Here is a 15,496-nt window from a genome sequence, read left to right on the forward strand (position 1 = left end):
AACGCCCTACTCGATCATACTACAGCGTCACCCAAAAAGCATCAAAAGTAGCAGATCTACAAGCTCGAAACGTGGCGCGAAGCTTGTAGATCTGATACTTTTGCTATTTCTGAACTTGAATCCTGAAGAGTAAACGCTTTGGACAGGATGAGGTTTCCACCCGACAGAGACGATTATGCATAAAACCTCCATCACTCCCTGATCAGAAGTGGTTCAGGTTCAACATTGTGGGGTTACTGGGGTAACTCCCTCTCCCTCTTACTTCTGGGGATTCTACGAATGTCTTCTAAATCCTAAAAGTTTTTTTTTAAACTTGTGTTTCTATATCAGTGGTTCAATTTGAGTTAAACATGTTTGCTTTAAAAAATATATATATTCAAAGATTTGCAAACATTTTCAAGATTTTTCAAAAAAATAGCAGATCTACAAGCTCGTAGCGTGGCGCTTGTAGATCTGCTATTTTTTGAATAGCCAAACATAGCCGACATCTTAAAATGACACAGATGCGTTCCCGGATTGAATGGAGTTAAACAGTGACTGTACCTGGAGGTTGAGGGAGATAGGCTCCTATCAGCTTTGATCTCTTCTTCTCATAACCCTTCTGTGTGATGTCACCTGATGGACACAGAGACAAGAAGAGTGACACTGTTAGGAGAATGTCAAAAAAAAAAAGTATGCTGTAGCTAATGAAAATGGACAAAAGAACAGATAGGCTATAAAGCCCTGTTAAAGAATACATCATGATGTTAAAAGAATAATGCAACGATAGCGCTAGAAAGGACTTATATATCGTCTCTGTCGGATGGAAATCTCATATGAACCAAAACTGTTACCTTTTAGGATTCTAATTCAAAAGTAGCAAAAGTAGCAGATCTACAAGCTCGAAGTGTGGCGCGAATTGTGGATCTGCTACTTTTGATGCTTTCGTGTGACGCTTTCGTGTGATCAAGAAGGGCGTTAATTTATGAAACAAGACATGACTCAGTCATGTATACCAGCTTCCTTTCTGTTTTCTCTGATTTGTCTCGCAGAATCTGGCAACACTGCTAGTGGCTCCCCATTGGCTAAGACCTGTTACTTATTTCTCTCGCAGAATCTGGCAATACTGCCATCGAGGCGAGAGGCGTGTCTAGTACCATAGCTTGGGAGGACGAGACCGCCCGTTCAGAGTATGGGAAAGTATCCCCATTGGCTTAAAGGACAGCCAATGATGAAAACGTGTCGAGAAAGTGTTGACTAGACTCTTCTTAGACCAGCGTGCTTTGCAAGCTGGTAAAAACCCAAAAAGCTAGAATATGGAGATAAGAGTTTTTTTTTGCCTGACAGCAACTATATTATGTAACAGAAGCATGTCAGGTATAATGTTTGTCAAACAACAGCTATTCAAGCTGGAAAAAACCCTCGCTGAAACAGACAAGAAAAGACACAAAGCACATTATATGAACCACGACTAATCAATGAAAACAATGGAAAACAGCAGGCATAGTTGACGACGATAAGGTTGTAATAATAACCTTTAACTACGGTATATGGACGCTCTTCAAAGAGCCTGCTATCTATGACATCAGCACATGAGGGCAACCAGTGGCTAAGGCTGTTTAGCCGTTTATCGCGCCACGCTAGCTCCTTTTATACAGTCCAACGAGAACAGATGGTGCACCTCGAGCGTGTGTGTGTGTGTGTGTGTGTGTGTGTGTGTGTGTGTGTGTGTGTGTGTGTGTGTGTGCGCGCGCGCGCAGAGTGGTGGAAAAAGTACTATTTGTTTTGCCAGACCCAAGGGGTCGGGCTTACATGAGGCTTTGTACCTGTTTCGTCCATACATGGGCATGGTCAATTTGTCCTCCGGCCCCAGCCAAAAAAGTCTTTCACTTTGTCCCCCGGCCCCAGCCAAAAAAGTCTGTCCCCCTTTCGTCCCCTTTCGTCACGAACTATTCATGACATCATTATTATGTCACAAGTATTATAAAGTGGTTTGTAGGTGTGTTACAGTACATACTAGGACTTCATTCTGGGTCTGGCAGAACCAGGTCTCCTGGTCTTGTTTACTTACAGTAAGTAAAAGTATCAATACTAATGCAGAAATACTCTGTTACAAGTAAAAGTCCGGAATATAAAATTTACTTGAGTTAAAGTACAAAGGTATTCGTATCAAAATATACTTAAAAGTACAAAAGTAAAAGTACTCATTATGCAAGTTTTCTAATGTAGCCTATAAAATGTATAAGGATCTTTTGAAAATAGTCGATCTACAAGCTCACAATGCGTTGAGAGCTTGTCGATCGGCTATTTTCAAATGGCCGAAATGGATATAGGGCTGAAGTGGGTAACGCATGTTTTGTAATAATAATCAAAATCGGCAAAGTAACTAGTAACTAAAGTTACTCAAAATTGTACTACCTCAAAAATGTACCTAGTTACTTTCCACCATTGTATGCGTGTACGCGTGCGTGTGTCGTGTGTGCGTGCGTGAAAGCATGCACGCACATATAGGGCCTAGAATATTGCGTGTGCGTGCTTGAATTCACCTCCCACTGTGTGCAGTGACTCCCATAGAAACTTGCTGAGCTATCTTCCCCAGGAGAGCTATATTAAGCTCCTCTCTACCTTAAAGTAACATCAGCACATTCTGTGGAACGAGAGAACCAAAAACCTAGAGGTGAGTCAGGAAGCAGGGAACAGAGGGATCGCTGGGTAATAGACTTTATGGAGCGTGAAGTTACCTCAAGTCTCCCATCAGCGTGTTTATTCACCCCAGTCCGAACGAAGAGACAAAAAACACAGGGAGAAAAAAGGCGTCGGGCGTAATGGAGTTTGTCAGGCGTGGTGCTGCCTATTGTTCTCATCATTATGTATCTCTTAACACTAATCCAACGACTGAGAATTGTGGGTAATGGAGTTTGTGGTGTGTGTGGTGGTGATGCTACCAACGCAAGCATATTCTTTCACTAATCCACTCCAAAAACTATATCGTTGCTGTCGGGCAGAAACCTTTTATCTCCATATTTTAACTTTTAGTGTTTTTTTTTCGTAATTTAACGCCCGACTGAGCTTGTAGATCTGCTACTTTGTTGCTATTTAGAATTTCAGTCCTGAAAAGTAACAGTTTTTGGACATAATATGAGGTTTCCACCCGACAGAGACGACATTTATTTTAAATATTAGAGGGAGCGAGGAAGGAACCTGAAGACAGCTGCATCATGGGTAATGAAACTGGTAGAGCATGGTGCCTCGAGTATTACCTACATATTCTCTCACTCTCTCCCTCCAAAACCCAACAGGAGACAAATAAAGCCTGGGGGTAGTGAGCATGAAATCAACAGAGATGGGGATTGTGGGTAATGGAGTTTACAGAGCGTCGCGCTACGTCAAGCACCGTAGCGAGCAACCCCCGGCGGGGGAGAAAACGTCAAAAAGGCAGAAAAGCACAAAAGCCAGGGGAAGAGAGCGTGAAAGAGGTAGATAATGGAGCTAACGTGAGCATATTCCTTCACCCCAAATTAAACGGGATCAAACCCAGAGGAGGAGGCGATGCCAGGCGGCATCGTGTGGCAGTGGGGTTTAGAGCGAGACAGTGATTGATGGAGCCCCGAGCCCCAGCTGTCTGGCAAGATTAACTATCAGAGGCTGCCTATCAAACAGGTAATGAGAGGAGAGGAGAGGAGAGGAGAGGAGAGGAGAGGAGAGGAGAGGAAGGGACAGAACAGAACAGTGGAGAGGAGATGAGGGTGGGATTACACAGAGAAAGAGAAAAAGAGAAAGATGAGAAAGAGAGCTGAAGAGTGGAGACGGGTGACAGCATCAGAGAGAAGGAAGGAGAACGTGAGAGAGAGAGAGAGACGTATTCACAGGGGAACATGAGTGTATTAATTGGAGATTTACATACAGGAGGCAGGAAGTTTGTGTGTGTGTGTGTGTGTGTGTGTGTGTGTGTGTGTGTGTGTGTGTGTGTGTGTGTGTGTGTGTGTGTGTGTGTGTGTGTGTGTGTGTCCAAGTCTTTTTAATGCTGCCTGTCTGCCTGGCAGAGGCTTTATTGGTCTGAAGGACAGGAGAGGGAGAGAAAGCAGAGGAGGAAAGTAAGACATCACAGGAAAAGGAGAAATGTGAGGAAAAGGACCATCTCTCACTCATTCTCACACACACAAACACACACACAAACACACACACACACACACACTCTTTAAAAACGTTTCACCTATAATGACAGACCAAAAATAGACAAGTCAGATTGAAAGCGTTTAAAAGGGTTGTCAGAGAGAGGAGTGAATGACTGCCTACGCTAAAAGCAAACGTTGCCAAGGAGAGTCAGACAGATCTCTCCTGCATATCGTCCTGTCAGTCAGACACACCCACTAAAGACAGTCAGTATGCTGTAGCTCTATACAGTCAGTCAAGCAGAACTCTGAGGGTGTACATTTGGTTCCATCAAACACCCTCGGAGTCATGGGGGTCCTTGAAATAAAAAAAAGTTTGAGAACCACTTCTCTACACCAAATCTCTTCGCGGGAAAAAAAATCCCTGATCTACAAGCTTGCAACGTGTTGTTGTGAGCTTGCTATTTTCTGTGAATGGATTATGGATGCTAGGGTTCAAGTGGTTAATGTAGATGAATTCAGTGGGCCACTCCCGGTGGAACGCTAACACAGTGATGCTGACTGTTCTCCAGTCTGTCCTGGTGAGTTAGCATAGAGCGCTCATTACTCGTTAGTCACATAATATAACTCTGCAGACATGCTTTCTCCATAGAGAGGAAACTGCTGTGGCCACACAACGGGACAGACCTGAGGCTAAGCTGTGTTAGGGCCCGGGCAATTATAACCCGAAATATACTGTGTATTTCAAACCGACATTTAGAACCAATGGTCGTAATCCTGCTCATGTAGGCTAATCGTATAATCGAGAAGCTGTTTAGGTTGTTAGTCTTTTCATCGACTAAATCAATTAATCTCATTAGCCACTTAGCCCTGTATTATACTTTGTTATACAATGGTGGCGTGTAGGGGTGTGCCGATACACTAATTTCATGAAACGATACGATATTGGGCTCACGACATCGATACGATACGATATATGGCACTTTTTTATTATGAAAATATATGGGGGGGGGGGGAGCAAATGAAAACAAATATTTCTGTTTTGCATTATTCAGACATGCAAACTTGTAGCTTTTCAGCTACAATAGCCGTTTTGAATCCAAATAGGGCAATAGTGTGACACCTGACCCGGAAAAAAAAAACATGTTGTCACCCTTTTCACCTCTGGGCTGTTTGCATTTTTTTTTTCAAAACGAAATGTTTTTTCTTCCAAAACGATACATATCGTCACGAAAACGTATCGCGATATATCGCGGGACGATATATCGGCACACCCCTAGTGGCGTGCAAAGATTTTGCTGCTTTTTCATTTATAATAATCCTAATCAAGGCAAAAGTTTGAAATAATGGTGATATTGATTTGAAGTCATATGGCTCAGCCCTGCCATCTGTCCTACCTATAAACCACATCTCTTTGAAAACCAGGATACTTTGAGCTTGTTCTAAAACTAACCCCAGGGAGGGAGGAGAGGATATGCAACCCCAAAGACTAAGCCTGGATTTTAACCACGATGTGAACGATGACGCAGGTCATGTGAGTGTGTATGTAATACTGTGTGTGTGTGTGTGTGTGTGTGTGTGTGTGTGTGTGTGTGTGTGTGTGTGTGTGTGTGTGTGTGTGTGTGTGTGTGTGTGTGTGTGTGTGTGTGTGTGTGTGTGTGTGTGTGTGTGTGTGTATGCCCTGTGCATGACCATAAGGTACTGTAGCACCTGTCGCCTAATGTGTGGAGACAGTTGCACCTCTGTCCTGGGGTGAGGTGAGGAAGAGGAGACTCACACGATGAAGACGATGGGGTGATGCTGGTCTTTAAATAGAGCAGAGGATGGATGAGTCACAGCCTTTTCACCCCCCCCTACCCCCCTTCTGTCTCATAGTATGTCTATCATTCTCACTGTCCATCTCTGTGTTCTCTGTTTTATTATCTCTTTCCCTTTCATTTTCTTTCTTTTTTCTATTACTGTCTCTATCCCCATCTCTCTCTCTCTCTCTCTCTGTCTGTCTGTCTCTCCCTCGCTCTCTCTCTCTGTGGTGAGTTTCCACATGGCCTCACTACAGTCAGGCACGTCAGTCTAGAAATAGACCTCTCAGGGTCAGGCCAGTTGTAGGAGACCACAGTAAGACACAGACACACGCATGCGCACACACGCGCGCACACACACACACACACACACACACACACACACACACACACCACGCACACACACACGCGCACACGCACACAGGCAATACAATTACAGATGTCCTTCCTTAAATGCAGTGAACCTCTAACTTACCCTGTGGTCAACTTGGCATGGATACATACAGTTTCATACAAACACTGCCCAGTGCCCACTTTGACAATCAAGAGCGTCCGGCTTAACATCAAATACATTGGACCCCTCACCTACAGCTGAAGTCTTCACTAATTTGTCCTTAAATGTAAAATAAAATGTTGCATGTTGCATTGTCATTAGATGCAGAATTTCAATTTCAGAATTTCAAAAAAAAAAAAAAAAAGAATTGTAAAAAAAAAATGCATCTGTGAGCATGTAGATCGTCTATTTTCTCTGTGCAACACCATTGTACGATGAAGTATAAAACAGGGCTTAGGTGGTTAAGACTTGGGCTCGCGAGTCCCATCAGTGCAAAGCCAGTGAGTGCAGTAACCTTCAAATGTCACCAGACCAGAAATATGGACACGAGTGTTCATGCCATGACGTACTACAAATAATCCAAGAGCCCAGCTTGCGTTTTAAACCAAACATGCCTCAATGAGGAATTAATGGCTACAGTGAGAAACAGTGAACTTTAGCAGCACCGTCATGGGAAAGAAGAAAAAAGACCGTTTTCACTGTGAGCAGAAGGCCTTTGGGTGCTTCAGAATAACCGGCTGAAACTAGCTGGTTCAACCACCTTCAACCTGGTGTCCCTGTATTCATTATTCTTAACTCATTTTTTACATTTTCTATTAAAAAAATACATTTTAACCACTTGAACCCCAGTATCCCTATTCTGGGGTGGGGGATATTCGCCAAAAATAGCCGATCTACAAGACCACAACGCGTTTTGGCGAAGACATTTGATGTAAAACGACACCAAGTACAGTGCGACTCAGGTCTGTTTTATTTGATAAGGTCCAAGTGGTCAAACATTTTCAAAAATGTCTGTTTTTTAAGTGGCTAAAAATACGTGACAATACGCAGGACAGCCCTTCATTATTTTACACCAGGCTGCGGGCGATAAAAAGCAACGACCTCAAACAAATCCCTTTTCAGCTATTCATACCAGAGTTACAGTTTGCTGTTGGAGAGTTCAAGTCCTCCGCACTGAAATATGTATGCAGTAGACGGTGCATGACGCTCGCTGATATAACAGTACTGTACGAGGGGCTGCTTCGCAGCATGAATTATTCACAATATGTGTGGGGCTATATATCGCACGCCAGGCACCCCGGCGCATTTCTGCAATTGACGTCAAGCTGGTCGGCTTTTAAGCCATTCAACCCGGGAACGCATATCTGTGTCACTTTAGATTTCTTTGGGCTATTCGAAAATAGCAGATATACAAGCTCATAGCGCGGCACCGAGTGCCGCGCTATGAGCTTGTAGATCTGCTATTTTTGAAAATAAATCGTGAAAATGTGTGCAAATCTTTGAAAAGCTATTTTTTAAAGCGAACATTTGTAACTCAAGTCTTTGCTTCTGGGGGTCCCTGGAAGGAACAAAATATTTTACAAATGTTCGCTTTAAAAAAATACATACAATACAATACATACATTTGCAAACATTTTCCAAAAATAGCAGATCTACAAGCTCATAGGAGTTTGTAGATCTGCTATTTATTGTATAGCCAAAGAAATCTAAAATGACAGAGATGCGTTCCAGGACTGAACGAGTTAAGTTGCTCCGCTAGACCTGTTGGTTAAAAGGGAGGAGAGAGTGCAGATATGTAAAATGCATGTTCTTCTGTAGCCGCAGAGCACTGACCTTGTGCTGTTGCATTGTGGGTAACGGCAGCTATATAAAGCGGTTCGCGCCCGGGTCCGTCACGTTGACAGACGCCTGATGGACCGAAAGGAGAGACTTGGGATTGGAGTCACTTGGCTATGCGGCTTTTAGGGGGCCGAGTAGATACTATTAAAGCAGGGGGTCTTCAATGTTTCTCAGACCGAGGTCTCCTTAGCTGAGAGAGAGAGATGAAGCAGGGACCCCCCACTACATATTGTATAAAATTGTGTTGCAGATTAACCCATTAAGACAGTTCTTTGAAAAAAAACTATGCTATATCAGTGGTTCTCAAACCTTTTCATGTCAAGGACCCCCAAAATGACATGTATTTGGCCATCTCAAAATATGTTGTTCCAGGGACCCCCCCTGAAGCAAAGATTTGAGTTACAAATGTTCGCTTAAAAAATATATATTCAAAGAGTTGCACACATTTTTACGATTTTTCAAAAATAGCAGATCTACAAGCTCATAGCGCGGCACTCGGTGCCGCGCTATGAGCTTGTAGATCTGCTATTTTTGAATAGCCAAAGAAATCTAAAAATGACACAGATGCGTTCCAGGTCTTAATGGGTTAAACTGTTTACATAGATTTCATAGATACTGTAATTTCATAGACATGACAGCACTGTCATCGGTTTGTTCACACATTATCTTTTCTGTTAATATGTTGGACTCATGTATTTTATGAAATGGTCTGGTCCCTTTTCTCGGCTCTTCGCCGAAAATAGCCGATCTACAAGCCCACAACGCGTCGCAGCGCGACAATGTAAAATGTTAAACAAAAAAGAAAAAGGTTCGTATCACACAATGACTTGGTGGTATACTCCCTGAAGTAAGTCTGAGGAACCTAGGGGTCCTGGACCCCCTGTTGAAGACCCGTGGAGTAGATACTGTAAAGTGCTAATGTAGCACTACGGGGTACGCCACTGGTAGAAAATACTGTTTCAGGAAAGCCTTTACACATTGTAAAAGCGTTATCTTGAGACATCAAAGAACTTCAAATTGCCTATTATCCGTTAGAAAAGTACCTTAATATGAGGTGGTCCTTTGCTACCGTTCACATTTTAGTCTATTTTTTTGTAATGGCACACACATCTCGCTTTCTAATGAAGCTCCCAAAATTGTCGCTCTCGGTCTCTGAGGAGCAGAAAAAGGAAAAGAAACTGCAACAATTGTAAAGGTCAAGTGGTTTCTTTGGCACGGCAACAGGAGAACAGACTGCACTCTAATGCTACATCAATCTGATGACGTCTAGCTGGCCATTCTGGTGCATAAGCACTCAGTGCTGAAGGCCTTCACACTGCAACACATGGAGGAGAGAGAGAGAGAGAGAGAGAGAGAGAGAGAGAGAGAGAGAGAGAGAGAGAGAGATGGGGGAATGTGGGAGGGAAGGAGAGAGAAAGCGATTGAGGGACAGAGAGGGGAGTGGAAGTTAGACAGATGGAGAGGGGAAATATGGACAAAGATGATGAGAAACAGAGTATACCGGTAACTGAATAAGCGAGAGAGAGGGAGAGAGAGAGAGAGAGAGAGAGAGAGGGTACTGTATGACTGAATGAGAGAGACAGAAAGAGAGAGAGAGAGACCGAGACAGAGGTATATGGGTGGCGCAGAAGGTGAAGTTCTTGTCCGCCGCCATGGAGAGACTCCAGGGTTCAATTCCTCCACCTGGCCTTTTATTCAATAAAACAGTTTGTTTCGCATCAACTCGATCTCTCCTTTATTGAAACACAAACACAATTCATTTGTGTTCATTGGTGGGAAGCCGGGCATGCAGAGGGCCAATCTTCTCTGTCCGCTGCACTACAGCAACTCATACAGGTTGGTCTGGCTAGACTCACTGATGACTCAAGTCAGTGTCTGTTCAAAGAGAAGGTTGTGTGCACATCCCACGCCTGTATTTAGGCCAGGTGCTGGACATCAAGGAAGAATCAAGTCAGTGTCTGAACACTTCACTCTGCTGGAGACTGAGGACAATCTCCCATTCAATCCAAGAACGCATCTGTGTCATTTTAGATTTGAGCTATAACCATTATTTTATACTTTGGCTATTCAAAAATAGCAGATATACAAGCTCATAGTGCGGCACTATTTTAAATCTTGAAAATGTTTGCACAAATCTTTGAATATATATATATTTTTTTAAAGCAAACATTTTCTACTCAATTCTTTGCTTCTGGGGGGTCCCCTGGAACAACATATTTAGAGATTAGGGTCCGCGACCAAATAGTGTACATATCATTTTGGGGTTTCGTGACATGGGGTTTCATGACACTCAATGAGTTTGAGCACCACTGATATTATAGCAACATAACGGTTTTCAGGAAACTGTTAGGATTTAGAAGACATAGGATTCCTATACATCGGGGTTTAAGCAAGGAGCAGACCTGGGTGATAGCAATGTTCTGTGGCACCCATCACGCCTTCCCTGTGAAACTCCTCACTGTCAGGTGACCAGAAGAGGATGGCAACTCTACGTGTGTATGGAAGGAGACATGTAGTCTGCACCCTGCCTAGGACCATGGAGGAGAACACACACATGGGAGAATTGGCAAAAAAAAACGAAATAGTTCAAAAGTTAGAAGAGAGAGAGAGAAAGAGAGAGAGAGAGAGAGAGAGATGATGTCTAGGGAATGTTTGGCTGATGCTGCCATGGCTACCAAGGGTACCATGAGACTAAATATGATGCTCTCTCACCCTTTTTCTCTCTGTCTGTCTGTCCGTCCATCCATCTCTCTCTCTGCCTAGGTCTCCCTGGTCTATCACCCGCTTTCTCTCCATCCGTCCATCTCTATCTATCTGTCTATCTGTCTGTCTGTCTGTCTGTCTCTCACCCTCTTTCTCTCTGTCTGACCATTGTCTTTCCCTCTTAGTCTGTCTCAGTCTATCTACCTCAGCAGTCAGCACACACACACACGCTTCCTTTCTGTCTCCTTCCATCCATCTCTCTCTGTCTCTCTTGCATGCCCTTCTCTTGTACCGCTCCCGCGCGTGCGTGCGTGCGTGCATGTGTGTGTGCGTGTGCGTGTGAGAGTGCGTGTGCGTGTGAGAGTGCGTGTGCGTGTGCGTGTGTGTGTGTGGGGGGGATGTGGAAACAATATAACTAGCTTGGTTTCCATTTTAGGAACTGAGGGCCTCTGTAAACAACACCCAACCCCCCCTCCCCCTCTCTCTCTCTCTCTCTTTTCCGCAGCTTAACCAGAAATACATATCAAAGGTGCCATATGTATCTCCAATCAAGCAAAGCTATGGGAAACTGAACCGGAACAGGATATGGGGGGTAAGCCACCCTCTGGGAAGGCTGGGACTTACATTTATGTACAGAGCCTATTGTAGTCGGCCTGGAAGTCTCCAGTTCAGGTGTTGTGGTGTGACAAGAGAGTTGTGAGTTCAATTCCCTCAAGAGCCCCTGAAAAGATGTTTCCGATATGTATGTATCTGCATTGAAACATTGACAATGGAGAGGGAAAAGTCACGTGTGCGTGCATGCGCGCACACGCACGCACACACACACACAAGGAAACGCCTACAGACTTCCCAAGAATTGCAGACAATGTAAACACACACACACACACACAGAGACAGAGGATTGCACTGCGTGCAGGTTTGTGGGTGACATCATTCTGTGTATAATACTGGGAAGCTGCAGGTGTTTGTATCAGCAACACGCTGACTCAGGATGTCAACAGAAAACCCCAACCGGTGTCCTCACTTATATACAGGCTTACAGACCGATCACTGCCCTGGTCTCTTCACATGTTACTGTATCTGTATCTGTGCATGAGTCACATGGATGGACACTGTGATCATCACACATACTGTAATAAGCAATGCTGTACTTTACTAAAACTGTACACATCATACAGCAGTGGTTCTCAAAATGTCAAGAACCCCCAAAATGATATGTATTTGGCCGCGGACCCCCATCTCAAATATGTTGTTCCAGGGACCCCCGGAAGCAAAGATTTGAGTTACAAATGTTCGTTTGAAAATATATATTTTCAAAGATTTGCACACATTTTCACGATTTCTCTAAAATAGCAGATCTACAAGCTCACTCGGTGCCGCGCTATGAGCTTGTATATCTGCTATTTTTGAATAGCCAAAGTATAAAAGGTTAAAATGATTGTGACGCTATATTAACACATTTTGCTGGGGACCCCCTGGTACCACCCCAAGGACCCCTGGGGGTCCCCGGACTCCACTTAGAGAACCAATGTCATTCAGTACATGTTCTGAACATACTGTGTTCAGACCCACTGCATGTATTATGTACAGTTGATAAGAGTGTACAAAACAGATGAGACTTTGTATCAATCTATAACTTCTTGTGATACTATCTTCTTAGAGTTAAAGGGATACTTCACTTTCACATAAAATAATTAAAAAAAAAAAAAAAAAAAAATGAAAGAAGTTATGGCAAAATAAAGGCCCCCTCACACATTAGTAGGACACTCTAATGCGTGAGGGGGCCGTGATTTTTCCATGACTTTTTTCATTTATTTTTAATATATTTTTTAAATGTTTATTTTATGTGAAAGTGAAGTATCCCTTTAATTGTTTGTGTGTGCGTGCATGCGTCTGTCTGTCTGTCTGTCTGTCTGTCTGTCTGTCTGTCTGTCTGTCTGTCTGTCTGTCTGTCTGTCTGTCTGTCTGTCTGTCTGTCTGTCTGTCTGTGTATTCATATGTAAACACATTTTTACACGTATACTGTACACTCAAAGAGGTACGTACGTTGCGATTTGATTAACCCTTTAAGACCGGGAACGCATTTTCAGATTTCTTTGGCTATTCAAAAAATAGCGGATATACAAGTTCATAGTGCGGCAGCGAGTGCCGCGCAAATGAGCTTGTAGATCTGCTATTAATTTTCTTTTATTGTAAAAAAGTCTTTGAATATATATATTTTTAAAGCGAAAATTTGTACAATATTTAGTTCCAGGGACCCCTAGAAGCAAATATTTGAGTTACAAATGTTCGCTTTGAAAATACATATATTCAAAGATTTGCACATATTTTCACGATATTTCAAAAGTAGCAGAGTGCCGCGCGTACGAGCTTGTATATCTGCTATTTTTGAATAGCCAAAGAAATCTTAATGGTCTTAATGGGTTAAGGAACGAGTGCCGCGCTACGAGCTTGTATATCTGCTATTCTTTAATAGCCGAAGAAATCTTAATGGTCTTAACTCTTTGACTGCCAGAGTATTTTCATAAAGTACTCCCCCAGTGCCAGCAATTTTCGTGTTTTTTTATTTTTATATTTTGAATTTTTCTCATGAAAATAATTTAAGGACACATAATGTAAAGACCCAGCACAAATCCGCCAGCAGAGAGCAGCACATGACAGCGTGATCATGTCGTTGGGTCTCTCTCACCCTTCTTCATAGATTAGACAAGGAAAAACATGAAAACGGATGTGACGTCACCCAGATTGTTTTGATCAGCGAAAATTACGTTGTGATATACGACGGCGATGACTGATCGTCACCCAGACCATAGATTATAGAAGAGAAGCTGTCCGTTTGTCCGTTATACCGTGTGAAAAATCGTTTATTTACCTATTTTGGACGAAAATGACTGGGGAAAAAAATCAAAAACCGGAAACGGAATCCAGGCCATGAAACCGGATGCAGATGTCCGTGAAGTAAGTAGAACTCGAGAATAACATTGAATATTAAGCAGCATAGCGCAATCAGAGATTAAACAATGAACGCGCGTCCAGCGCGTCGAGCGCGTCGACGGCCAACTGGACAAAGTAGCACTTGACGCGTTATCGCGTCGTCCGCAGTCAAAGAGTTAATGGGTTAAGGAAAAGTCTGAGTTGTGTACATTTAATCACCGTCAGCAATGAATGTTTTTGTTTCTACTCAACGTCAACACAAACTGTCAGAAAATCAGCTGCGTTGTGAACTGGGCTCATTCTCAGCCCCGTCATGAGATGACTCACCAACGTCAAACCACGACAGTTTCAGCTCTGCGAAGTTTATACAACTCAGAGCACACGGATACACAGGAGGGCTTGAGAGCAGTCTGACAGGATTCCTATACATCAGGGTTTAAGCTGTTAGTCAAACAGTCTCCCAAGTAACTTCCAATTCTGGAAGATATCAACGTCAAGCAGCGAGCTAGCTGTATAGTTCATCAAAGAATGCACGGGCAGAACAGTAATCGATACAGGAGCAACAACACTACCAGTACCTTTATGTCTAACCCAGTGGTTCTCAAACTTGCCTGTAAATAACTTTTTCATCCACGGCATCACTGAATAACATTGTTAGTTTATAGCACCAAACATTTACGTCATATTACGGTATGTTTTCCTCATACAGTACTGTATGAGGAAAACATGAGTGAGAGAATATCGAGAATATCGGTTTCCATGAGGACAGCTTAAAAATTACTTTATACTTGATGTTTAACCACTTGAACCCCAGCATCCCTATTCTGGGAGGAACATTGGCCAAAAATAGCCGATCTAAAAGCTCACTGCTCACTACGTGCGGTCGCTCGGAGACACGGTTTTTGGTCGTTTACGATACAACTGTATCAAGTAGATTAGTTCCTGTCCGTTCTCCGTAGCCTCGCACGGTTAATCAGTTCCACCCATATTATTCCTCCCATCCGTCCCCGGGAGGCAGATATTTTTGACTGACAGGTAGAGAGTAGAGTTGTTCCAAAGCTGCCGACGCTGCCCGAAATGCTGGTTTCGGTATCGGCCAGTATGCCAGTCTATGCCATTCCCGTCCCACGTAATTTATCATGCGATAATAATTACAGTCATTTACAGTAATCAATTATTTTGTATTTTTGAATGTTTCAGTTGATGCTGCACTATACTGGTTTATACTGTATTATTTACATTATTATTTTTACTAACTTGTAGCTGCACTTTAAGAATTATTGGTGGAATTTGTATTTATTCCTAGATCAGTGGTTATCAAAGTTTTTAACTTCAAGGACCCCCATAACTCTGAGAACTCTGAGACTGTACAAATGGAACCAAATGGACCCGTGTACGCTCTCAAGAGTTAAGGTCCTTACACACCGGGGGCGATTTTTTCATGCAAATAATACGTTTTTTTTTAAAACCTTATAAAGTCAATGCAAGCTTCCACGTCAGTTTCGCGGAGCGAAAAAAGCGTCTTTTATTTATTTGGACCGAGTCCGAATTTTGCGTATATTCGCCTGTGTGTGATGACCTTTACAGACCTGTGAGCTTTTAGATCAGCTATTTTTGGAAAGGAGATTTGGTGTACTGTGAATCAAAAAAGAATGCACAAAGTACAGTGCGCCTCAGGTCCATTATACTAGGTCTAGAAGGTCTAAGTTGAGGTTACACTGAAGTGATATTGAGGAATTCCAAATATTAACAAAGTATTCTGCGTCATGGCACCCTAGGGTGCCACGGCAGGCACC

General features: G+C 43.0%; 1 protein-coding gene across 1 annotated transcript in view; it reads right to left on the reverse strand.

Annotated features, from left to right (window-relative positions):
- The window catches only part of LOC308094349 (disco-interacting protein 2 homolog C-like), a 297,759-nt gene that overhangs the window by 145,098 nt on the left and 137,165 nt on the right, over positions 1-15,496 (reverse strand). Inside the window, 1 exon segment of the mRNA XM_080440954.1 lies at positions 544-615. Within this exon segment, the coding sequence (XP_080297080.1) occupies positions 544-615 (72 nt within the window).

Source organism: Gymnoscopelus braueri, assembly GCF_963280865.1.
Source record: "Gymnoscopelus braueri genome assembly, chromosome: 10".
In the NCBI taxonomy this organism is placed as follows: domain Eukaryota; kingdom Metazoa; phylum Chordata; class Actinopteri; order Myctophiformes; family Myctophidae; genus Gymnoscopelus; species Gymnoscopelus braueri.